This window comes from Artemia sp. Qi Xiang Cuo, chromosome 12, assembly GCF_049724085.1.
Source record: "Artemia sp. Qi Xiang Cuo chromosome 12, ASM4972408v1, whole genome shotgun sequence".
NCBI classification, from domain to species: Eukaryota; Metazoa; Arthropoda; class Branchiopoda; order Anostraca; family Artemiidae; genus Artemia; species Artemia sp. Qi Xiang Cuo.
The window spans coordinates 20,229,767-20,252,709 of record NC_142805.1 but is presented as its reverse complement, the minus strand read 5'-3'; the positions used below and the strand labels follow the sequence as shown (position 1 = coordinate 20,252,709).

Sequence of the window (22,943 nt, the reverse complement as noted above, 5' to 3'; positions counted from 1 at the left end):
CCTCTCCTAAAATACAACATAAAGTTTGAGAAAATAGAAAAACTGTTTTCAGCTCTGGATAGCCAGATTTAGTCAATATAACGTCAGGTGTCTACTATTGACGAAAATGTTGTATTGTAATGTTGTTATGTTTTAACTAACAGATATCAATTATGGATTAATCCGAGTTAAAAATTGCCGTTATTGTAAGCGATTACTAAATACTCTGGAGGGCATACTAAGTGACCTGGGCGATTTCACACACGGCCCAGCTAATACAATTGAACAGACTGGGAGTGGTTCTAGTTACGCTTCTCTGCCAACCCCCGTCCCACCCATGGATTGTTATGATAAAAACAGTACATAAGAAACCAATACACCCGACTTTAACATTAAAGATTTTTTTTCGTTCTACAAAGTACATCTACATCAAAAATTCGAACTCACACCAGTTAGGTAAACCTTTCACTCTAAGGTGTCAGGGTATATAATAACACATCCACTGGACATCACCCCTGTCTGTGTTAACAAGAGTCGAGCACTTCTAGACAAACCGATGGGTGTGTGGGCGCGACGGGACACCTTAGAAGCCACAAGTGCACTCAAAAAATTTTTAAAGAAAATGCTAGCCAGCTACAGTTGAAATACGTGCACACAATGATTTAAGCAATTTGCCCGCATTAATAAAATTAGTGGTTTTTTTAGATTTGGTAAGTAGCTGTGTAAGTAAACTGAATAATTATAACGAGGGGTCGCGCGTCTGTGGGTTTCTTTATTAGGAGTCTAAAAATTAATATTTGTAAATTTAAAAAGCATTTTGTTTTAAGAGGCGGACATGGGGAGAGGGCTATAGTTTTAAAATATCATTCAGATTCAAAGGGTTGTCAGGGGGTACAACGGATCTTTCGATACAAGGCTATAGTGTTTCAATTATGCATTTTACCTGCTGCCTATAGACCCTTGTTGAAGGATGCCTCCAAAAAAAAGTTGGAAGAATTAGCAGTTAATGGGATGGATAACTCTAAGTTTATAATAGTAAATTTTAACTGTTTAAATGATCAATGTCCCGTGACATTAGGAGGACTAGATATTTTTGAGAGGGCTCATGCAAATTTAAAGATTTGTATCACGGTGTTGCAGTATGAAATAGAATTTGAGGAGGGTCACCGTTCTGATAAGAAGGGAGTATTATTTCCAGTATCTTTCCAGATAGAAAGATCTTACGTTTTAAGAGTTTTCTGGGTTTATTTGTACTAGTGGGCTTTTTGGGCTTTTTTTAGGCAGTTTAACTTCCTCCTCGCCAATGTTTTCTTGTCAAGGCCTTCATCTCGATCGTGTTTAATATTATTGCCGTGAGTATTTAATGAATCAGATACCTGTGATTGGTAGACATCGACACTTGTTGAACGGAGTGTATTGTCAAGCGCTGAAACTCAGTAGCAACCATCAAGGCCTAAGCTGGTACAAAGCAGCCATTCAATTTGAGGTCCAAGGTTCTTCCTGGTTGACAAGATTTACTGGTTCTAGACCTTAATGGTGGCATTTTTTGCTTTTATTGAGGTCCTGACGATGCGAGTGATTGTGATGATACAAAAATTGCAATTTAAAGACAACTACCATATTGAAATTTTGAATGATGAACTTAGGTATTACGAACTGGATGTATCTAGAGTTTCAAAACCCCTCTTGAGGGGCTAGCAAACATGATATTAGGTCTTATAGAATTTATTTGTTGGGGTAGGAAGGATGGGACATATTTGCAATGGGTTAGGATTCGTAATGAAGGAGGAAGCTTGTAAGTGATGTTTGGGTTGATTTGGTGCTAATAATGGGGTTCTAGTTGCATACTTCATGACTAAAAAGCAAAAGGCAACATTCTTAGAGTACTTACCCCTGTAGACCTTTACAAAATCTTTTCTATAAGTATGCAAATGCCTATTTACAGTCTAAAAAAAATTAGAGCTACGATGTTTCCAGCGCTCATTATTAATACAAGCTTTACTTCAGGTTTTGTTATGTTTGCTGTTTGGTATGTCTGTTGTTTCTTTAAAAAAAGCGTAAAAACTTGGCCAATGCCTCTTCCTTCCTAAAACCACGACAAAATTCTACTGCAAATTCACAAAGAGCCTCTCTTGGACCTAATTACACTTCCAATTTATGTATATGGAATCAGCATAAAAAAACAATTCATTTGGTGTATTATTCTTAACCCGGGTATTTAACCCGGGTATTGGTGTATTATTCTTGTATTATTATTGTTACTATCTGTAACAGTCCGTTACCAGAACTGTTTGATATAAATGGGACTAGTTCACCTTAGTCTGCCTCACTACCCGTGGTGTCAATTTTTATGGACGGGGGGGGGGGTTTTTTTGCCTCCCCTAGACTTTTTGTCCCCCCCCCCCCCCCGATTTAGAATACGCATTTTTCTTCTGCTTTTACTGAAAAATAATTCTTTTGTGGAAAAACAATTTTTGTTGAAAAAATAAATATTGGTCCCCTAGATTTAAGAAATACATTTGAGCCATCCTGCCCCTGCACTTTCTTGAATTACCACCACTGTTCACCACTTCCCGTAGGTTTTATAAAATGAGGATTATAACATGACTATTATGTGGTCTGGCTGCATCTTTTAAATACTTAGTAATTTTATTCATAGTCTGTATTTTAAATCTCCCTAATTTATGCTTTGGTGTCTTGTCTACTTCCCTTGACTTCTTCTTTTCCTCGTAAAATTCCTCACTGAAAAACTTCGACCACACTTAAATCTTTTGTGCTAATATTTCAAGCAGTTTTCTAACCTTCCTTCCTAAAACAGCGCATTTTACTTCATGAATTATTTTCCCAATATCATTATATCTACAGTATCTAATTTTAAAGTCATCAATTTCATATCCAACTACTCTTGGAACGGTCCTCTCAAATTCTTGTTCTGAACTATAAAATGTCGTAACTAAATGCAAATTAGTTTCCTAAATTTCAGCTTTAAAATTTAATTATGGAGGCTACTATATACTACAACTGCATGCCAAATTAATCTGAGACACAACTGTCTCCGTCAGTAGGTTCTAAGAAACCAAAATACCACTAAGAGAGTGCTTGCAGTTAGTAGCCATGAAGTGTACAAATAGAATTTTATTTACTGGATTATTGTACATATGGAACTATAAGCGTCTGATTTTCCTTCTTACACAATGGACATAAGGTAAACAGAGTCAATGCCTATATTTCCCAACCTTAAATAAAGCCCCTTGAAAAATATTTTGTTTCTTGCTAGAATTTTATCTATTTGTTCCAACAAATGTATGCATAATTCGTCCAAGTCACAGCTGTCTGTCAGTTCCTATCTTTTCTTCGTATACCAGATAAGGACAATTAAGTGATAAGGGCTATGCACAAGAATAGTATTATGGTGGTTAATGCTAGGAGTGAGGCTAGCAATTTATTCGATGTGAGATCAGGAATTAAATACGTTTGGGTTTTTTGTCCATTCACATGTATTATTCTGATTCACCTTGTCTTAAAGGCAAATTCACAATGGGATTTTACTTATGCCGAGATTTAGGAGGCGTAATGCCATAATAGCTAAGATATAAGATAGTTTGGAACTGTTCTGCAGTTGAAGGGTAAAAGATTACCAAAGATTGTCCTTGTTGGCCAACCATCTAGGACCAAACGAAAATCAGGTCTTCCCTGAATTGGGTAGGAGGATGTAAAGAAAGATTTAAGGGAAATTTGAACATCTTGGGAGGGTGTAAAGAGGGAGGCTTTGAATAGATTGGGCTGGAGGAGGAGCGTGTGTTGCTGTTTAGGCCTCATGCGGCTTGGTGCTGCAGTGAGTTATTAGTAGGCTAGTAGTAGTAGTGATTTCGCTAGGGCTAATTTGAACAATCAGATGTCTCAAGAAAGTTTCTGATTGGCTGAAAACTGCTATAACTAAATCATACAATGCTATTAGAAGTTCACCCATAGCATTAGCCTTTTTGTTTCCGTACATCCTTGTCTCTCGCTGGAACCAGGTATCCTCTATCTTAAAATTTAGTTACTGCTAACGAACCAAACAAGTTGGATTGGATAAAGTTACATAGTTCGATTGAGAGACTAATATCAGCTTAAAATGGAATCATGGTCAAGTCCGTTGATTTTGAATTGAAAAACCAAGTATTTTGCAGTAGGCATCAAGATATGGCTAATTGTAGAAAAAAGCCAAGACAAATAGTCCGAGTAATTGAGAGGCAAAAATGTTTAAGTGGCGACTGCTCCTTAGGATCAGAAATCGTAATATCAACTTGCTAATCCAAGCCATATGGAAACCCATAAATGAAAAAAATGTTCCAAATTATTATGATTGGCTCAAATTAGTAATAGCTAATTTGAACCGATGAATAGTAATATCAGTGTAAGAAGTAATATTCAAGTTCCATATTGTCTAGAAATAGAATAGAAAATTTTACAGAATGTGTTTGTCCGAGGGATTTGAGAGAAGATGTTTTTTTCTTCCTTAACACCTTCAATCGTTAGTTTGACCTCAAGTCATCAAGCCGTTAGTAATAATTAAGTAATAATTATAAACGATAATCAGAAGATAAGATCAATCATTATTAAAATTATACTCAATCTGGAATATTACTGTCAAACAGAGATATTTTTGCTCCAGCTCATATTCCAATCTCAAACTTGGATTGCCTTTTGTAAACATTCATGAATGTATCATTAACTAGATATTCTCTAATGGTCACATACTTTTCGTTCTTATTTCTTAAGAAGGATTTGCATTCTTTTCAAGGCAAAAATCGAAGAACTCTATAGAAACTTATCACAAAAGACAGCAGAAATTTACATATTGCGTCATCGCCAAATGTATGGTACAACTCCCCCATCAGTGGCCCTTTTTCAGTGGCTTGTCAAAGATGTTGAGATTTTTGCGATGGCAGATCCTTCAATACATGGAAAAGAGAGAGCCATTTCAGCAATTCGTAAAATTGACTCCGATTCGTGAGTATGACCTTTTATCTTCATTCTGGATTCTTTTTTGCTAGGTTTTCTTTGTTTATTAGAACGAAATCAAAGGTTGCGAACTCTCAAGTTTTCTGTCCTGGTCTGATCGGTAGGGTTAGATAAGAATGAAGAATTTTATGAGAATTTTTAATGCGTGAAAAAAAGCTCCAAACTTAAGTTTAAAATTATTTAAAACATAAAATGTGGTCCAAACGGGAATAAAACTCCTTAAAGAATATGGACTACAGAAATTGTCACTTCTCCCATAAACTGAAAAGGCTTAAAAGATATTACTGGATGGGTTTCAGACTCGTTTTAAACGTTTCTTTCAATATAGATAATGTTCAATGCTCTATTTATGGATATAGTTACTATAGAGCTTTAAGCTCATACAGTCTCGTTTGATACACAGCCTTATGGCTTAGCTTCACAGATTTCTTTCTTTTGGTGTCCATGTTTTACAGTTTCAAAATAGTTGCCCAGAGACTGCTTGGTTTTCCATGATTCCATCCACTGTTTGATTTTATTACAGAATCCATGGCGCTGGGCTCCTTAAAACTTAGGTTATGATGTGCTATTATTCAGCTTTTTAGTATATCATTTATTTCAGAATTTTTAGTATATCATAAAAAAACAATCTAAACTTAAGTTTAAAATTATTTAAAACATAAAATGTGGTACAAACGGGAATAAAACTCCTTAAAGAATATGGACTACAGAAATTGTCACTTCTCCCATAAACTGAAAAGGCTTAAAAGATAATGCTGGATGGGTTTGAGGCTCGTCTTAAGGGTTTTCTTTGTTTATTAGAACAAAATCAAAGGTTGCGAACTCTGAGGTTTTCTGTCCTGATCTGATCGGTAAATTAGGGTTAGATAAGCATGTAGTATTTTATGAGAATTTTTAATACGTGAAAAAAAAGTCCAAACTTGCTTAAAATTATTTAAAACATAAATAATTTTGTTTTCAAAGTGAATGAATATGAGTAAGAAATAAATGGATAAAAAGTTTTATTTCAAGAAAAATAACCAATAATTTGTTTTGAAAAATTGATCATGGCCTTTTTTTATATTAGTTTCAAAATAATATTTATGCAAACGGCTGAGAGAAACCTAATTTAACATATTTTAGTGTGAAGATATAATCAGCTTGTCCTTACCAAAATGGGTCATAGAAAGGGCAATTTATTTTTATTTTAATCGGCTAAAACCTCGTGCCCTGAAATCATTGGGCTAGGGATGACCCCAGCCAAAAAGAAAAAAAAAACACTGGCTCCCCCTGAAAAAGAGCCATAAAACTTTTTGTTTCGGACGGCCTGAAACTTACACTCGATTTCCTAAGCTAAGCGAACATAATGTACCCAATCCGAAGTCGTAACTGCTAAAAACAAGAAATACAGCAAGTAATTCTATTTAAACAAAGCAGCTAAAATTTATCACGACAAAAATTTGAATTTGATTTTGGCTTTACCTATTCGTAAGCCCCAAAGAATTTGATTATCGGAGGCAACGCTGTAGCGTTGCCTATAGAAAAGGCCATACGGCTCCAATGTTTTATTATTATTTATTTTTTTTTTTTTTTACAGAGGCACTTCATACGGAAGGGGTCATCGTAGAAACTTCAAAGGGGGCTCATTCAATTGGACATCGAGAGTTCTAGTGCCCTTTTTAATAGTCGAAAATGATTGGAGGGCAACTAATCCCCCCCCCCCAACGCTCATCATTCCCCCAAACACATGCAATCAAAATTTTAAGATAGCCATTTTGTTCAGTGTAGTTGATTTCCAGATAGAAAATATATTTTTGAGAGGGACACTCCCCCACAACCCTCAGGGCAAGGGTTTTAAGTTATGCCCTGGGGGCATATAAGGTTTTTATAAAAGGAGTTGTCGTAGAAACTTCAAAACGGGCTCAATCGATTGGACATTAAAGGGCTAGTGCCCTTTTAAATAGTCGAAAGTGATTGAAGTGTAACTAGCCCCGTCCCCCCCCCCACGCCCATCATTTCCCCAAACACATTGAATCAAAATTTTGAGATAGCCATTTAGTTCAGCGTAGTTGATTTCCAGATAGAAAATATGTTTTTGAGGAGGACACTCCCCCACAACCCTCAGGGCAAGCGTTTTAAGTTATACCCAGGTGGCATATAAGGTTTTTATAGAAGGTGTTGTCTTAGAAACTTCAAAAAAAACTCATTCGATTGGAAATTCAAAAGGCTAGTGCCCTTTTTAATAGTCGAAAGTGATTTGAGGGCAAGTAGCCCCCCCCCCCCCTCGCCCATTATTCCCCCAAACACATCCAATCAAAATTTTGAGATAGCCATTTTGTTCAGCATAGTTGATTTCCAGATAGAAAATATATTTTTGATGAGGACACTCCCCCATAACCCTCAGGTCACGGGTTTTAAGTTATGCCCTGGGGGCATAGGGTTTTTAAGGTTTTTATAGAAGGTGTTGTCGTAGAAACTTCAAAACAGGCTCATTCGATTGGAAATTAAAGGGCTAGTACCCTTTTTAATAGTCGAAAGTGATTGGAAAGCAACTAGCAACCCCCCCCCCCACCGCCCATCATTTCTCCAAACACATCCAATCAAAATTTTGAGATAGCCATTTTGTTCAGCATAGTTGTTTTCCAGATAGTAAATATAATTTTGAGGAGGACATTCCCCCACAACCCTCAGGGCAAGAGCTTTAAGTTATGCCCTGGGGGCTTACAAGATTTTTACAGAAGGCGTTGTCTTAGAAACTTCAAAAAAGGTTCATTCGATTGGAAATTCAAAAACCTAGTGCTCTTTTTAATAGTCGAAAGTGATTGGAGGGAAACTAGCCCCCCCCCTCGCCCATTATTCCCCCAAACACATCCAATCAAAATTTTGAGATGGCCATTTTGTTCAGCATAGTTGATTTCCAGATAGAAAATATATTTTTGATGAGGACATTCCCCCACAACCCTCAGGGCAAGGGTTTTAAGTTATGCCCTGGGGGCGTAGGGTTTTTATGGTTTTTATAGAAGGTGTTGTCGTAGAAAATTCAAAACAGGCTCATTCGATTGGAAATTAAAGGGCTAGTACCCTTTTCAATAGTCGACAGTGATTGGAAAGCAACTAGCCCCCCCCACGCCCATCATTGCCCCAAACACATCCAATCAAAATTTTGAGATGGCCATTTTGTTCAGCGTAGTTGATTTCCAGATAGAAAATATATTTTTGAGGAGGACATTCCCCCACAACCCTCAGGGCAAGAGCTTTAAGTTATGCCCTGGGGGCTTACAAGATTTTTACAGAAGGCGTTGTCGTAGAAACTTCAAAAAAGGTTCATTCGATTGGAAATTCAAAAACCTAGTGCTCTTTTCAATAGTCGAAAGTGATTAGAGGGCAACTCGCCCCCCCCCCACGCCCATTATTCCCCCAAAAGTATCCAATCAAAATTTTGAGATAGCCATTTTGTTCAGCGTAGTTGATTTCCAAATAGAAAATATATTTTTGAGGAGGACATTCCCCCACAACCCTCAGGGCAAGTGTTTAAAGTTATGCCCTGGGGGCATTTTAGTTTTTTATAGAAGGCGATGACGTTGAAACTTCAAATCAGGTTCATTTGATTGGAAATTAAAGGGCTAGTGCACTGTTTCCTCGTCCAACTTTCTTGGAATTTAACTCGCCCCCCCCCACGCCCATCCGTTCGCCCAACACATCCCCTCGAAATTTTGAGATGGCCATTTTGTTCACCGTAGTTGATTTGCAAATAGAAAATAATTTTTTGAGGAGGACACTCCCCCAGAACCTTCAGGGAAAGTGTTTTAAGTTATGCCCTGGGGGCATATGAGGTTTTTATACAAGGTGTTGATGTTGAAACTTCAAAACAGGCTCATTCGATTGGAAATTAAATAGCTAGTGCCCTTTTTAATAGTCAAAAGTGATTGGAGTGTAACTAGCCCCCCCCCCCCCACGCCCATCATTTCCCCAAACACATCCAATCAAAATTTTCAGATAACCATTTTGTTCAGAGTAGTTGATTTCCAGATAGAAAGTATATTTTTGAGGAGGACACTCCCCCACAACCCTCAGGGCAAGGGTTTCAAGTTATGGCCTGGGGGCATGTAAGGTTTTTATAGAAGGCGTTGTCGTTGAAACTTCAAAACAGGTTCATTCGATTGGAAATAAAGGGCTTTTGCCCTTTTTAATAGTCCAAAGTGTTTGTAGTGTAACGCGCCCCCCCCCACGCCCATCATTTCTCCAAACACATCCAATCGAAATTTTGAGATAGCCATTTTGTTCAACGTAGTTGATTTCCAGATAGAAAATACGTTTTTGAGGAGGACACTCCCCCAGAACCTTCAGGGCAAGGGTTTTAAGATATGCCCTGGGGGCATATGAGGTTTTTATACAAGGTGTTGTCGTAGAAACTTCAAAACAGGCTCATTCGATTGGAAATTAAATAGCTAGTGCCCTTTTTAATAGTAAAATGTGATTGGAGTTTAACGCGCCCCCCCCCCCAAGCCCATCATTTCCCCAAACACATCCAATCAAAATTTTCAGATAACCATTTTGTTCAGCGTAGTTGATTTCCAGATAGAAAGTATATTTTTGAGGAGAACACTCCCCCACAACCCTCAGGGCAAGGGTTTTAAGTTATGCCCTGGGGGCATATAGGGTTTTTATAGAAGATGTTGTCGTAGAAACTTCAAAACAGGCTCAATCGATTGGAAATTAAAGGGCTAGTGCCCTTTTTAATAGTTGAAAATGTTTGGAGGGCAACTAGCCCCTCCCCCACGCCCCTCAATACCCCTAACACAACCCATCAAAATTTTTAGATATCCATTTTGTTCAGCGTAGTTTATTTCCAGATAGAAAATATATTTGTTAGGATGATACTCCCCCACAACCCTCAGGGCAAGGGTTTTAAGTTATGCCCTGGGGGCATATAAGGTTTCTATAGAAGGCGTTGTCTTAGAAACTTCAAAACAGGCTCATTCGATTGGAAATTAAAGGGCTAGTGCCCTTTTTAATAGTCGAAAATGATTGGAGGGAAACTAGCCCCCCACGCCCCGCATTCCCCCTAACCCATCCAATCAAAATTTTGAGATAGCCATTTTGTTCAGCGTAGTTGAATTGCAGATAGAAAATATATTTTTGAGGAGGATATTATGGTTATGTTTACTGTCACCTGCCATACTAGTGCAAATTGATGGTTAAAAAGCTTAAAAAGCTAATTAACTCTATTATTTGATCCTCAAAGGTTTGTCTTTACTAGTATTTCAATTTTTATTGTTTCGCCTCGTCTTTCAGGAATCGCCAAAAACGCCAAAGCAGAAGACGCGCAAATAACACCCGACCAGATCCCTAAATGATACCAAAAGAGCTCCAGAACTTTCTTGTTTACCTTATTGAAGAAGAAGAAGCGTGGGACAATCCAGAGGTAAAACGGGACTGTATGCCGAAGACAGAACAAAGACTTATGAACATCGCCCAAGATATTTTATTTTCCGGGCTTTACGTTCAAACCCCGAAACATATTGGGGTTTCAGTTTATGTTTATCATAAAACTCGAAGCAGAAATATCCTTCAAGTTCTGAATAAAAGTGGTTCTGGGGTATCGTATGATACCATTCGACGACTCCTCGCAACAGCGGTAGACGAAATGAGGACTCACACCACAGCACACAGCGTCTATGTTCCTCTTGGCATAATAAAAGATGATGATTCTTTGATCCAATTCATGCATGACAACCTCGACTTTCTATGGTCCTCCCTCCATGGCACATCGACTCGTATTACTAGTATGGCAATGGTGCAGACCTCAGAGCTCTCAAAGAACAGCCAATCAAAAGTCACCACAGGTCAGTTGAATGTGTACCGAAAGAACAGCTTGAAATCAAGTGTCAGGGATCGAAGATCTTAAGGAAAACGATGATCGAGAATGAACTCCTTCCTGTTAACTTACTTCTCGAGACTCTAAAAGAAATTAGACACCCGGATAAGATAGTAATGCTGGCTAGAGAATGCCCAACACAGCTTGTGGCCACAGAATAAAGTCCCCCGTCCTTACCAAGCTATCGAACGATTTGCAGTAAAGTCTCGAAGGAAAATGTTCCTAAAAGTAACGTGTTTTACTTGCCTTTCCTTCTTGAAGCACCAAACAACCATGCAACAGTCGAAAAATCTCTACGAACGTTCATGGCGATAAGTAAAGGTGTCAGATGTGACGATACGGTGGTCACGCAAAATCTCTTCATTTATGAGCTAGCACAGAGAGTAAAAAGTAAATACCTGGATGATTTCAAAAACGTAATCCTACGCATGGAGGGCATCCACCTCCTGCTCAACTATCTCAAGGCAGTTGGTAAGATAATGGACAGCTCTGGACTCAAAGAGATTGTAGTGCAGACAAAGGTGCTGCTTCCTCGTACTTGCGAAAAGGTATTTCAAGGGAAAAGCTACTACCAAGCCATCAATGCCTACTGTATACTGTAAGAGGTCTTGCTAGCCCTCTACTGGGTGTCATTGGAAGAGTATTATTTCGAAGCACAAGAAGACTTATCCCGTCTGGACCAGCTGGGTAGTGCCATTGAGTTATTCAGGACTTCATTGGCAAACAGTGCTGACACGCGAACTGCACTTCAGGAGCTAAACGATACCTTAATCACTTTGGTTCACATAATGAATGCCTTCGACACCCTGCGTAATGTGTCACCCACGTTTGCTTTCTGACGGCAGTTCTTGAAAATACTTGAAATAGCGATGCAATTCATTCATGCTGAACGAAACTGTGAATGGGAGTCTCATTTGACAGCAACTGCTCGGATGTTGCCATACTTGGTGGCGGCTCACCATCCCCAGCATACAAGATGTCTAATACAGTACCTATCAGACATGCGAAGTTTACCACAAACCTTTCCTGATGTACACAGGAAGTTCATGAAAGGATACTGGAATGTACAGTGAACAAGGATGCAACGACGACGGCCGGAATAATAGGAGAACAAATGGATAAGACAGACCGAAGCTTGGATTCTTACCTTACCGATTTTTACTGCCATCAGCAATGGTTTCCTGCAAGTAGTCAACGTATCCACAGAGACACTGAAACATCACGAAGACAATCAGTAGACGACGACGCGATTACAACTTCCGCGAGATAAAATTCGAGACGTTTTCACTACATGTGGCAATCCGTTCAGCAGAGTGGACTTTGACCTAGTGAATACTGTCACGTCAGAAGTTATGGACGATGAGAAGATTGTTTCTGATATTACTTGCGTAGCCACAAAACGAAAATAGGCGGTTGAGGACTTTCGGTGCAACAGGAAAGAAGATGTGGAAAAGGTTGCACTCCGAACTTTCCCTTCAGAGAGTAACACTCAGAAAGTGAAGGGTGTCCCTAGAACCGATCTCCTGAGCTCTAATCATTACTAGTCAGTTGAGCTACGGCAAAGAAAAGGAGAAAGCAGTTGCAAAGATCCTCACAAAAGCAATTCTTCCTTTCTCTCCATCCATTATTGAACATCTTCCGCAACAATCAACCAAGACATCCTCTAGCTAGAAAATAAGGACGGGGAACAAAGCTTTGCTCTTGAACTGGCTAAGAAAAAAGGAGGACTTGCAGCTTGCAGCTTCTTTAAAATCCAAAGAAACAACATCAACTGCAGTACACATCATTGACCTAATGTCCAAGATAAAGTCATATCGACCTGCCAGGTTTGAAATAGTCAAATCCTTTGCGGAAAGATTGCTTCTATCGTTGCTGAATGATCTGAAGTCCACATTGTCGCAGATCGGTACAACGGACTGTTTGGGGAGCTCACGGACACCGGAGAGTCGATCTCCTTGAAATCAGCATGCAGATTCCAAAGAGGGAAAGGGAAAAACCTCCAGATTCCGCTCTTAGCACAATTGAAAAATGGGATGCCGTACTTGCAAGCTCAGCGTCTAAAAGCCGGCTCCTCAAAATTTTGTATGAAACCTCGGAGCAGATGGGTGATCAGCTTCTCAACGCACTCAACCTTTTTCTCTCATGTGGGTTCAAGGAGAGATTCAAAGTGTTTCTGGTCAAGCGTAGCTACAGCTCAACTTTACCGGAATACTGTGACTACCAGGAATGCTTGTACTCCAACCACGAAGGAGCTGACCAACGCCTTATGACACATGCCAAGTACGCTAGCCATTACGCTTGCAGCATCTTTGTGCAAGCCAACGAAACAGACGTGGCAGCAGCCATTGTTCATTTTTATGAAGAGCTTCAAGCTGAGGGACTGATCAAACTTTTCTTGAAGTTCCCGACTTACATTATCCCAGTACACGAGCTGGCGGATGGAGTCCACTTGTCCAAAGAGGAGCAGATTATGTAAACGTTCGTGCACTGTCTGTCAGGGTGTGACACAACGAACTTTTTCTTCAGCGTCAGGAAAGCTTCTTTCTTAAACACCGTGGAGTCTGCTACTTTTGCCTCAAAAATGGTGTCTGTGACGGAACTGATCAAGGATGCAGAAGGAAAGCTTTCAGTCGACGTGTTTAGAGAAGTTTCCAACCTATCAAAATCCCTGGTCATTGAAATGTACGGTAAACAGGCCAAATTCATTTAAGTGGCAAGTGTAAAGGCTTACATTTAGTGCCAGGAACAAGATGTGAGAAGACTGCCACCTTCTGACGACATCTTCGAGCCATGCATACGAAGCGCCATATTCGCTACATAGATATTCTTATCGTCAGTACAGGCTCGACCGAGCATTCCAGATCCACTCCTCCATGGATGGAAGATGGCTGAAGGGGGAGTAGATCTGGTCGTCTCAAACTGTAAAGAAGCATCAAGCCTGGAAGCTTACTGCAGATGCAAAAGTGCAAGATGTAGAAAAGACTGTAGCTGCTCAAAAATGAAAGGATGCTGCAGCTTATACTCCAGCCGTGGAACGAGGAGGACATGCAGGGAATCTGACCTTGCCCCATCTGAATTCTCGGAAGAAGAAAATGAGGAATATTTTTGAAAGTCTTATTTCATACCTTTTACTTTTAATTATAACATGTCCCTAATCAGTTACTATTGCCCAATTTTACGGACAGGTCGAGCAAAATAACTCCAGTGCACTGACTGAATCCATCTGTGAAGCAGAATTCTTTAATGTAGTAAATAGCTCAGTCGTATCAGTGACAAATCAGGTCCCAAAAAGGTAATTGCAGACCCCTTAGTACACCAGAAAACAAATTCGTCCATTCTAAAAAATACACTTTTTTCAGTCAACATTTTTTTTCTTAAGTAAAAGTTGAAAATTTTAAACAGTTAGAACTTATAAATGAGAGGATCATCGTAGCACGTTTCACAGGCAGCCAGGCAAAACTAACAGTAGTTGCATGCTATGCACCAACTAATGATGCAGACGAAACATCAAAAGACGACTTCTACAACACCCTGCAAGCCGTTACCAAAGATATCCCCCGTCACGATCTCGTCTGTTTTGTTGGTGACTTCAATGCCAAAGTAGGGAGCGACAATATATACTGTCCTGAGGTTTTTGGGAGCCAAGGCCGCGGCGTAGTAAACGAGAACGGGACACTGTTAGTTGATTTTGCGATAACGAACGACCTTATCATTGGAGGAACCTTTTTTCAACACAAAATCATGCATAGGTTTTCATGGAACTCCTCAGACCCAAGAACACGTAACCAGATTGACCATATTTTGATCAACAAAAAGTGGAAATCGAGCCTCCAAGATGTAAGAGCCTATAGAGGAGCCGACGTTGCTACAGACCATGCCTTGATGATTGCAAAGCTAGCTCTCAAGTTGAAAGCCACGTAGAAAACCCAAACCAAAGGAAGTCCTGCCTACGACTCAGATAAACTCTCCAACACCAAAATGCAACACGAGTTTACTATGCAGCCAACAAACAGGTTTGAGAGCCTGGCCTTAGACCTGGACAACGCTGTCAGCGTGGAGAAAACCTGGACCACCTTAAAGGAAACCTATAACCAGGTAGCCAAAGAAACAATTGGGCACCAAAAGCGACTAATTAAAATCGGACGATCAGATTCAGCGTATCAGAGAACCCTATTATAAAAGTTTCAAACTCCTATCTGTAAAAATGTGGATTTTTTTTGCCGAAGAAAGATCACGGATGCGTTTTTTTTTCCATGGGTGATTGTATCAACCCAATGGTCATAGAATATTGCGGGAGGGCTCATTCAAACGGAAACTAAAAGTTCTAGTGCCCTTTTTAAGTGACCAAAGAAATGGAGGGTAACAAGACCCCCTTCCACGCTCATTTTCCCCCCAGGTCACTCGATCAAAATTTTGAGATAGCCATTTTGTCCGGCATGGTCGAAAAATACAATATCTATGTCTAAGAGGATGATTTAATCCCCAGAGTCCCCGGGGGAAGGTCTGCAAGTTATGAATTTTGCCCAATGTTTACATATAGTATTGGTTATTGGGAAGTATACAGAAGTTTTCAGGGGGAGCGCCGGATTTCCCAACATTATTGAAAAAACTATCAGAAATCAAATTAAAAAAAAATTACCTCAGATCAAAATTTCGAGAAAGCCATTTACCCAAAAATAAAGTAAAATTGATATACAATTTTTTTTATTATTCATGTACGGTGAGCCAAAATCAACGCTGAATTAATTCAAAAACAGTCAGAAATTAAATAAAACAACTAGTTTTCTTAATTGGCAGTAAGGAGCGACATTAAAACTTAAAACGAACAGAAATTATTCCCCATATGAAAAGGGCTCTCCGATCCTCAACGCCCCGCTCTTTACGCTATAATTTGACTTTTTCTCACAGCTCAACTTTTTAAAACAATTCTATGACTTTTAGGGGGTGTCTCCCCCTTTTTTGAAAATAAGGCAATTTTTCCCTTGCGCGAAACTTTTTGATGGGTAAGATTAAACTTGATGAAACTTGTAGATTTGAAATCAACATTAAATCTGATTCTTTTGATGGATCTTTTTGTATCCGTTTTTTAGAGTTTCGGTTACTATTGAGCCGGTTCACTCATTCCATTCAGTTCATTACCACAAACTGTTGGAAAAAGGTGGTACTTGTCTAAAATATTATTTTTAAAAAAAAAAGCTTTTCAGTGGGAACTAAAGAGCGACTTTGAAACTTAAAACGAAGAAAAATTATTACTTGACAGCCTATCTAACGTATATCAATAAAACTAGCGCGAATAAATGAACTGGTGATATTCATCTATGTTTGGAGGATTACAGAAAACTAACGCTTTACTGAAAACACAAAAGCCAAGCATAAGAAACAAGATTATTGATTTAGGAGTCCAAAGTAAATTCGTAGCTACACAGTAACAAACTATTCTATAAATATTTTCGTAGTCTTAAAGGAGCAGTGATATCAGTAACTTACAGCATACAACTAAAATTATCTTAAAAACTTAGGCATAAAAATAATAAGTTTACAGTCGGTGAACAGCATAAAAAATAATAGACTGATTCATTGGGTAACATCCTGGTCTCATCTAGTATTACTCGAAATGAAGAACTTATCAACCATAATATGGACTCTGGAGATCCAGTTATTTCTCTCTATAAAACTGAGAATTTCAAGTTGTGATCATGGTTGCAGCGGCAGCTGCAACCTAGTAAAGAGTGAACTACAGCCCATAGTAATCAAAAGTTTAAAAACGCGTTTTAAAAAAAAACTGTCTACTGAGAAAACTGTCTTTTTGCCATTTGAATCTGAATCAGGAATGATAACTATTGTTTTGGTTAATTTTAGGAGTAAATGTTTATTGCGAAAAGAAATTTATGGTGATTTCGAAAAAGAGCCGTAGGTAGAACATTTCAGAATCCGTTCTTTTCTAGATTTTTTTTTTATTTGAGTTTTTTCTACCCCGGAAGATTTTCTGGCGGAAAATATGCCAGAAATCAGCTTGGAAAAATAAACTTTAATTATTTGAGGTTCCATGATTTATAAATTTGAAGAATTCGCCATAACAACCCAGAAATTCATGTGGAAAATTCAGCTTCTCCTTCGTAAGAGTACATTCTTCATGCAGAGGAAGAAAACCCTACTTCTCTCCAGTATATAGCTCTAGATAGAATATGAAAAACGGAAGAAAAAAAACTAACCGGTGCATCACTTTCAGCAACTTTTGACCAGTAACAGGTGGCGTGGAACGACGATTATTGACAGCATTATGTCTTTCTTCTGTGCTAATCAATGCACGAGCGCTTCTCATTATAGGAACATCATCCGCTGAATAGGAATGAATATCAAGGAATTTATCCATGTCCTATTTAAATTCAAGCTTCTGAAAACACATTAATAATGTCAACAAACCACGGGAAAACAAGAAAATGATCAGTGAAAACAAGAATGGAACATATTTTAAAAAAAAATACAAAAAAAGAGGACAAAATAATCCAGGCAACCTTACGCAAGAACATATACATAATGCCTTTTGGTCAATTAGACATCACCCTCATCATGCGCTGAAAACTTCAACTTAATACCCTAAGCCATTCCCGAGAATTTGCTGATACTTTTTTGACAGCCTTCAGGCACATACAATATTTTGATTAGTTAAATATCCGCTTAAATTTCAGTGAAATTTTCTCTTCGATACCGCTAGCCTTAGTATTAGCAGTAGCAGCAGTAGCAATAGAAATAGTAGTGGTGGTATTATAAACATAGCGTCTTTCGGTTAGTTCAACATCCCCCTTGAAATACCCTGGAATTTTCAAAATAATACTCTAAATAGTTCCCAAGATATTATTTATACAACTTTTTAGTAGGAATAATAGCAGTAGCAGTAATGGTAGCAATGATGTCAGTAGATGTATCAAAAGAATTGGCTTATTGTGCCGACTGAAAATATATAATATTCATTAAGTTTTGTGTTACCCATCAAAGGCTACGAGCCTAAGAAATATTGCCAAATTTTCAAAAAAGATGAAAAACACCCCCTAAAAGTCAAAAAATGGAAATCACACCATCACATTCAGCAAAGAACCAGCGAACCCTACTGTAGAGGTTCCAAGCTCCTCTCTATAGAAATATGAAATTTTTCAGTTTTTGCCACAAGAAGGATCACGGATTTATGTTTATTTGTTGTTGGTGCTTTTTCCAGGGTGATCGTATCGAACCAATGGTAATAGAATGACACGAGAAGCCTCGTTCAAACGAAAATTAAAAGATCTGGTGCCCTTCTTAAGTGACCAAAACATGGAGGACAACTAGCCCCCATCCTATACCGTTTTTCAGAGTCGTCTGATCCAAATTTTGAGATTGCCGATTTGTTCAGTATGGTTGAAAGGTACAATAAACGTGTCTTTAGAGATTGCATGACCCCTCAGAACCACCAGTTGACTGGCGGCAAGTTTTGATATTTGCCCGTTGTTTAAATATAATATTTGTTATAAGGAGGTATACCGATATTTCCCAGGGGGGAAGGAGATCTTCCGGGGATGCATTTTTTTTTTAAATCTCCAATTAGGATGGAAGTTTCTGGTAGTAACTTTTCAGGGGAAATATTACATGAAAACAATTCAGTTACATTCTGGCATTTGACCTGTTAACACCTAAGCTGGGTTAAATTTTTAAAACCCGTTTTGGATATTATTATAATTCCAATTTCAGTCATAGACCAGTTTCGAGCTATATTATCAGGTTTTTATGGAAAAAGTTTTTTTAATTAATTATGTCAAGGCCTGTGAAATTCACACACCCAGAGTGTAGACTTCGTGCCGCTAGTGGAACAGTGCAGTGCAGTCGGTGTCAACAGTGGTTTCATCCAAAGTGTATTTTTAACCATGCTGATCTGTGTTCTGTTTTATCTTGTCTTGATATGTCGTGTACTTTTGCTCATGCATCTTCAGGGTTGGTGGGTTGTTTTAAAACCCAAAATTTTTTAGAGCGCAGTAGCACTTTTTCACGACCCCCCCGCCCCTAGTTCGTGTTCCATTCGACTTTCATTCTTATCCCCCTGCATGCCTGATACAGAGCAGTATGCCTCAGTAATCCATCCCTCGAAACAATCCTCTGCCCCAGGTACTTACGCGTGCCCAGTCAGTCCACCCCCCACAATCCTTTTACTCAATTATTATTATTATTATTCATTTATTGCCCGTCAAAAAAAAGTACAAAAGGTACTGTAGACGGAGTAATCACTAAAGAAAACAAAAAAGAAAAAAAAGAAGAAAAAGAAGGACACGAACACACATTGAAAATTCAAACACATGACAAAAGAAAACTCTTCATTGCATTAATACGAACAGTGACTATATGCATTACATTAATATAAAAAAACTATTTTGAACAAATTATTGAGCATGGATGATTAAACTTACTTTGAAAAAGGGATACAGATTTATTAATGCTAATATTAGGGTCAGATAGCTTATACTAATGTATAATTTTATGGTTTCTTGTCCAAGGGGGCAAATGTAAAAGATATTTAGCAAATCTGAAGAAGATGGATCGTAGGTGCTTTTTATCTGTAACTGTAAAGAATCTCCAGAAAGGAGCAATGTAAAGCAGATGAGGAAGGGCTGTGGCGTTGTAAATGGATGTTAGAATATAACGGTTGAAACGTAGTTTGCTTTTTACGATTACAGCTTAATAAATGCTAATTTTACGCTCAACGTGAGAAATCAGCAAACGACGTGTGTGACCAATAGATGTGCCAATTGGGAGGCCCAGGTATGTAATATGGTCTGAGGGTTTAACAAGAGAACCGTCCATATTTATAAGAGAAGTAGAGGGATTTCGCCAATTGAAAAGGATTACTTCGGATTTCTCAGGAATAAAAGACAGGCCGATTTTTGCATATTCATCTTTGAGGAATTTGAAATTCTGCTCAATGCGCTGGATCGTGCGGCTGAGATTCAGGATGTCATCAGCATAACAAATAAGAGACATATCGATTCTCCCAAGAATGCATGAAGGACTACACTTTGCCTGCGCTTCAAGGACACTATTATTGAACAGGGTTGGGGAAGTGATAGCTCCCTGTCTAGTCCCTTTCTTAACGAGGATGGGGTACTGAAAATTCACAAGCATATTCGAGGGAATCGAAGAGTTTGGCCTCACACGAGAAATAATGCAATAATATAGGGAAGGATGAAGAGCCGACTGCAGGGAAAAACGGGATGGAAGTTTTGAACGCACTTTTAGATTCCTATATAAATCCCTGAGAACACGGACAACTGATGGGTTTACGCCTCGCCTTGCCATATGAGAAAGCATGGACGAATGAATTAAGGAATCGAACGCACGTCTAACATCATGTCCAGCGAGGATCATACTTTCTCCCGACGATTCAGCGTCGGCGAGGGCAGTAAAAACTGCTGTAAGAGCATGAGAACAGCCAAGATTCGCCAGAAAACCGAATTGATATGGGGGACCGTAACATTTCTGTCTTAACTCATCAAGAAAAAGAAGCTCGAAAAGTTTGCATGTCGTAGTAGATACGGTTTTGGGACGGAAAGAGGCCACGTGAAGCTCACCACCCCCCTGGACCCCCCCCCCCTTATATTTCTCCCAAAAATCCACTTCCTTTCGACTCCGTTCTTCTCCGTGGGTCCAAGCAGTTACCGGCCGGTTCTGGACTCCACCAGTTATTTGCCGAAGCAAACCCTACCCCTCCCCTCTCAGACACCTCCCACCATACTTCCCTCCCTCGGCATCATCTTGCCCCCCCCTCCCATATAAAGAAAACACCCAAAATGACTTATTCTCAGGTCACTAGGAAACCTTTCTCTCTTCCCTTGCACTTTATCCCTCCTGGCTACCCTACCAGTATGACACTGGTTTAAGAGTAAGCTGGCAGAACGATCCACAGGTAACACCTCCAAGCAGAGTTTCTAAAACTTCAAATACTGACACGAATTCCACCGTAGTTCCATCCCAACTTAATAATATCCCCATAATTTGTTCGCTGTCCTCCTTTTCTCTCAAGCCCGGTCCATTCCCTCCTTTTAATTGTACCTCAAAGCCATCCCCTTATCCACAGCATCCTTCTCATAAACTTCAACCCTAAATAACTCCATCCCGAGTTGGAAAAAAAAAAAAATCCCAATACCCAAATCGGTATAAATTTTCAACTTTCCTACTTACCAATGCTGACAGCCAGAATTTTGATAAACTTACCGAACTCGAGGGTATCTCTGAAATTCATAAAATTAATATTATTGCTTTGACAGAGGTTCCATCCCAGAACCCAGATTTCCTAAAAATCCGCAATTATACTCAGTTTATAAAACTTCGCCCTCCCGATCACCCTCTCGGGAAAAAAGGGGGTGGTATATTATTTCTTGTCCGAGATAACCCTCAACCTAAACTCATCCCCACCCCCAACTTATCAGATTATGATGAAATTCTATGGCTGAGCCTTAGACCGAAAGCACTTCCCCGCCCTTTCAATTTACTTGTAACCGCTGTCTTCTATCATTCCCCTAACAAAAGTATTGACCAGAAACGCAAATTTATACAATTTCTATCAAAGTATCCGAACGCTGGTATTTGCTTACTTGGCGATGCGAATGACCTGAGGATGGACTCTATCTGCACCTCTCTTAATATTAAACAACTGGTTACAACAAAAGGTAAAATCTACATAAAAAGGTAAAACCTCTCCGGATGTTATTAGTTCAAACATGAGTAAGTATTACAACTCCCCACAAGCACTGCCTCCATTAGGAGGCAGTTACCACTAGTGTCTTCTTTTTTCTCCATCTTCAGCCATTGAACATTCCTTTACTACCTCCATTGGGGTTTGCTGTCCCCTCAGTGACACAGGCCTTTTTTTCTTTTGGATCATGGCTGACCAGTGAAAGTTGGTCAGACCTTTATAATTCTAATAACCTTGATGATAAAATGTAGATTTTTACAAAAAACTAACTGATTCCTGCTCATTATGTTTCCCAGAAAAAAAAAATCAGAAAATGCTCCAGTGATAAACCTTACATAAATAATCACATAAAATCTACTCCGCGAGAAAATAAGCTTATTTAACAGGGGTAATTTAGCTGAAACGAATAAATTAAGAAAGGAATTAAAAAATCAAATTAGGAAAGCTGCCCGAGCCTGCTATAAAAATAAAATTAAAAACTTGTGCCATGATAAACCAAAGAATTGGTAGTCTGAAATTAAAAATACTTACCGGCAAGAGTCAAGAACAACTAAGTTTTAATATAAATGAACCTCCAAAGACCACAACTAATGACCTCAATAAGTTTCTGGCTTCTATTGTCTAGAGTCTCCCACCACTACCTTACGCATTTCCAGATGTTCCTGATCCTTTTTCACTCCCACATATTTCTCCATTTGATGTTGTAAAAAAAAAATTGAAAAACTAAAACGATCAAGCATTTGCCGTTTAGATATTCCTGTTCCTCTGATTGAAGCTTTCAGTGATTACCTCTCAAAACCCCCATCCACCCTGTTTAATGAAATTACCGAATCTGGACAATTCCCTCAATATTGGAAACAAGGCTTTATTACCAAAGTCAAAAAGAAAAATGGGACGCCAGGCTTTTATGGCATTCGTCCTATTACCCTCACCTCAATTTTTTCAAAATTTTTTCAAAATTTTATCACAGACTGGCTTAAGGTGAAAGTCCTCCCCCTCATTGATCTTAGACAGTTTGGTAATCTCAAATCCGCGTCAACCTCTCATTACCTGATCCATCTTGTTGATACCATGGGTAAATTACTTGAAAAACCTAACACTTGACTTAATCTGATTCCTATTTATCTTCAAAAATCTTCCGATTTGATTAACCACAATTTACTCATAGATAAACTTATAAATGAATTTCACATTGAAACTTTCCTTGTTAAGTTCGTTGCATCTTTTCTCTTTAATATATCTCAAGCTCTCCCCTTTTTCTTGCTTCTATTCCTCCTGAAACCTCTGTCACATCTCTTAAACTCCTTGGTGTTACAACTTCATCCAATTTGAAATGGGATGCCCATATAAATAATATCCTATGACAAGCAAACTCCTCGCTTTCCC

General features: G+C 38.8%; 1 protein-coding gene across 2 annotated transcripts; it reads left to right on the top strand.

Moving 5' to 3' along the window:
* Positions 1-4,771: 4,771 nt before the first annotated feature.
* Positions 4,772-18,819, top strand: LOC148945878 (uncharacterized). Of its 2 annotated transcripts, none has more exons than XR_016142515.1 (2): positions 4,772-4,974; positions 18,057-18,819. XR_016142515.1 is itself a non-coding variant. In XM_089097854.1 (2 exons), exon 2 carries the CDS (start codon positions 12,810-12,812, stop codon positions 13,317-13,319), a length of 510 nt encoding a protein of 169 aa, XP_088953980.1. In that variant the 5' UTR covers positions 4,772-4,974; positions 10,261-12,809; the 3' UTR covers positions 13,320-15,759. The 2 variants fall into 2 exon arrangements, 1 of the variants encoding a protein (XP_088953980.1); XM_089097854.1 differs by lacking the exon at positions 18,057-18,819 and adding an exon at positions 10,261-15,759.
* Positions 18,820-22,943: the final 4,124 nt, after the last annotated feature.

Coding starts and splice junctions, on each gene's coding strand:
- LOC148945878 (XM_089097854.1), top strand. CDS start 12,810: ATGCAGATTCCAAAGAGGGAAAGGGAAAAACCTCCAGATTCCGCTCTT.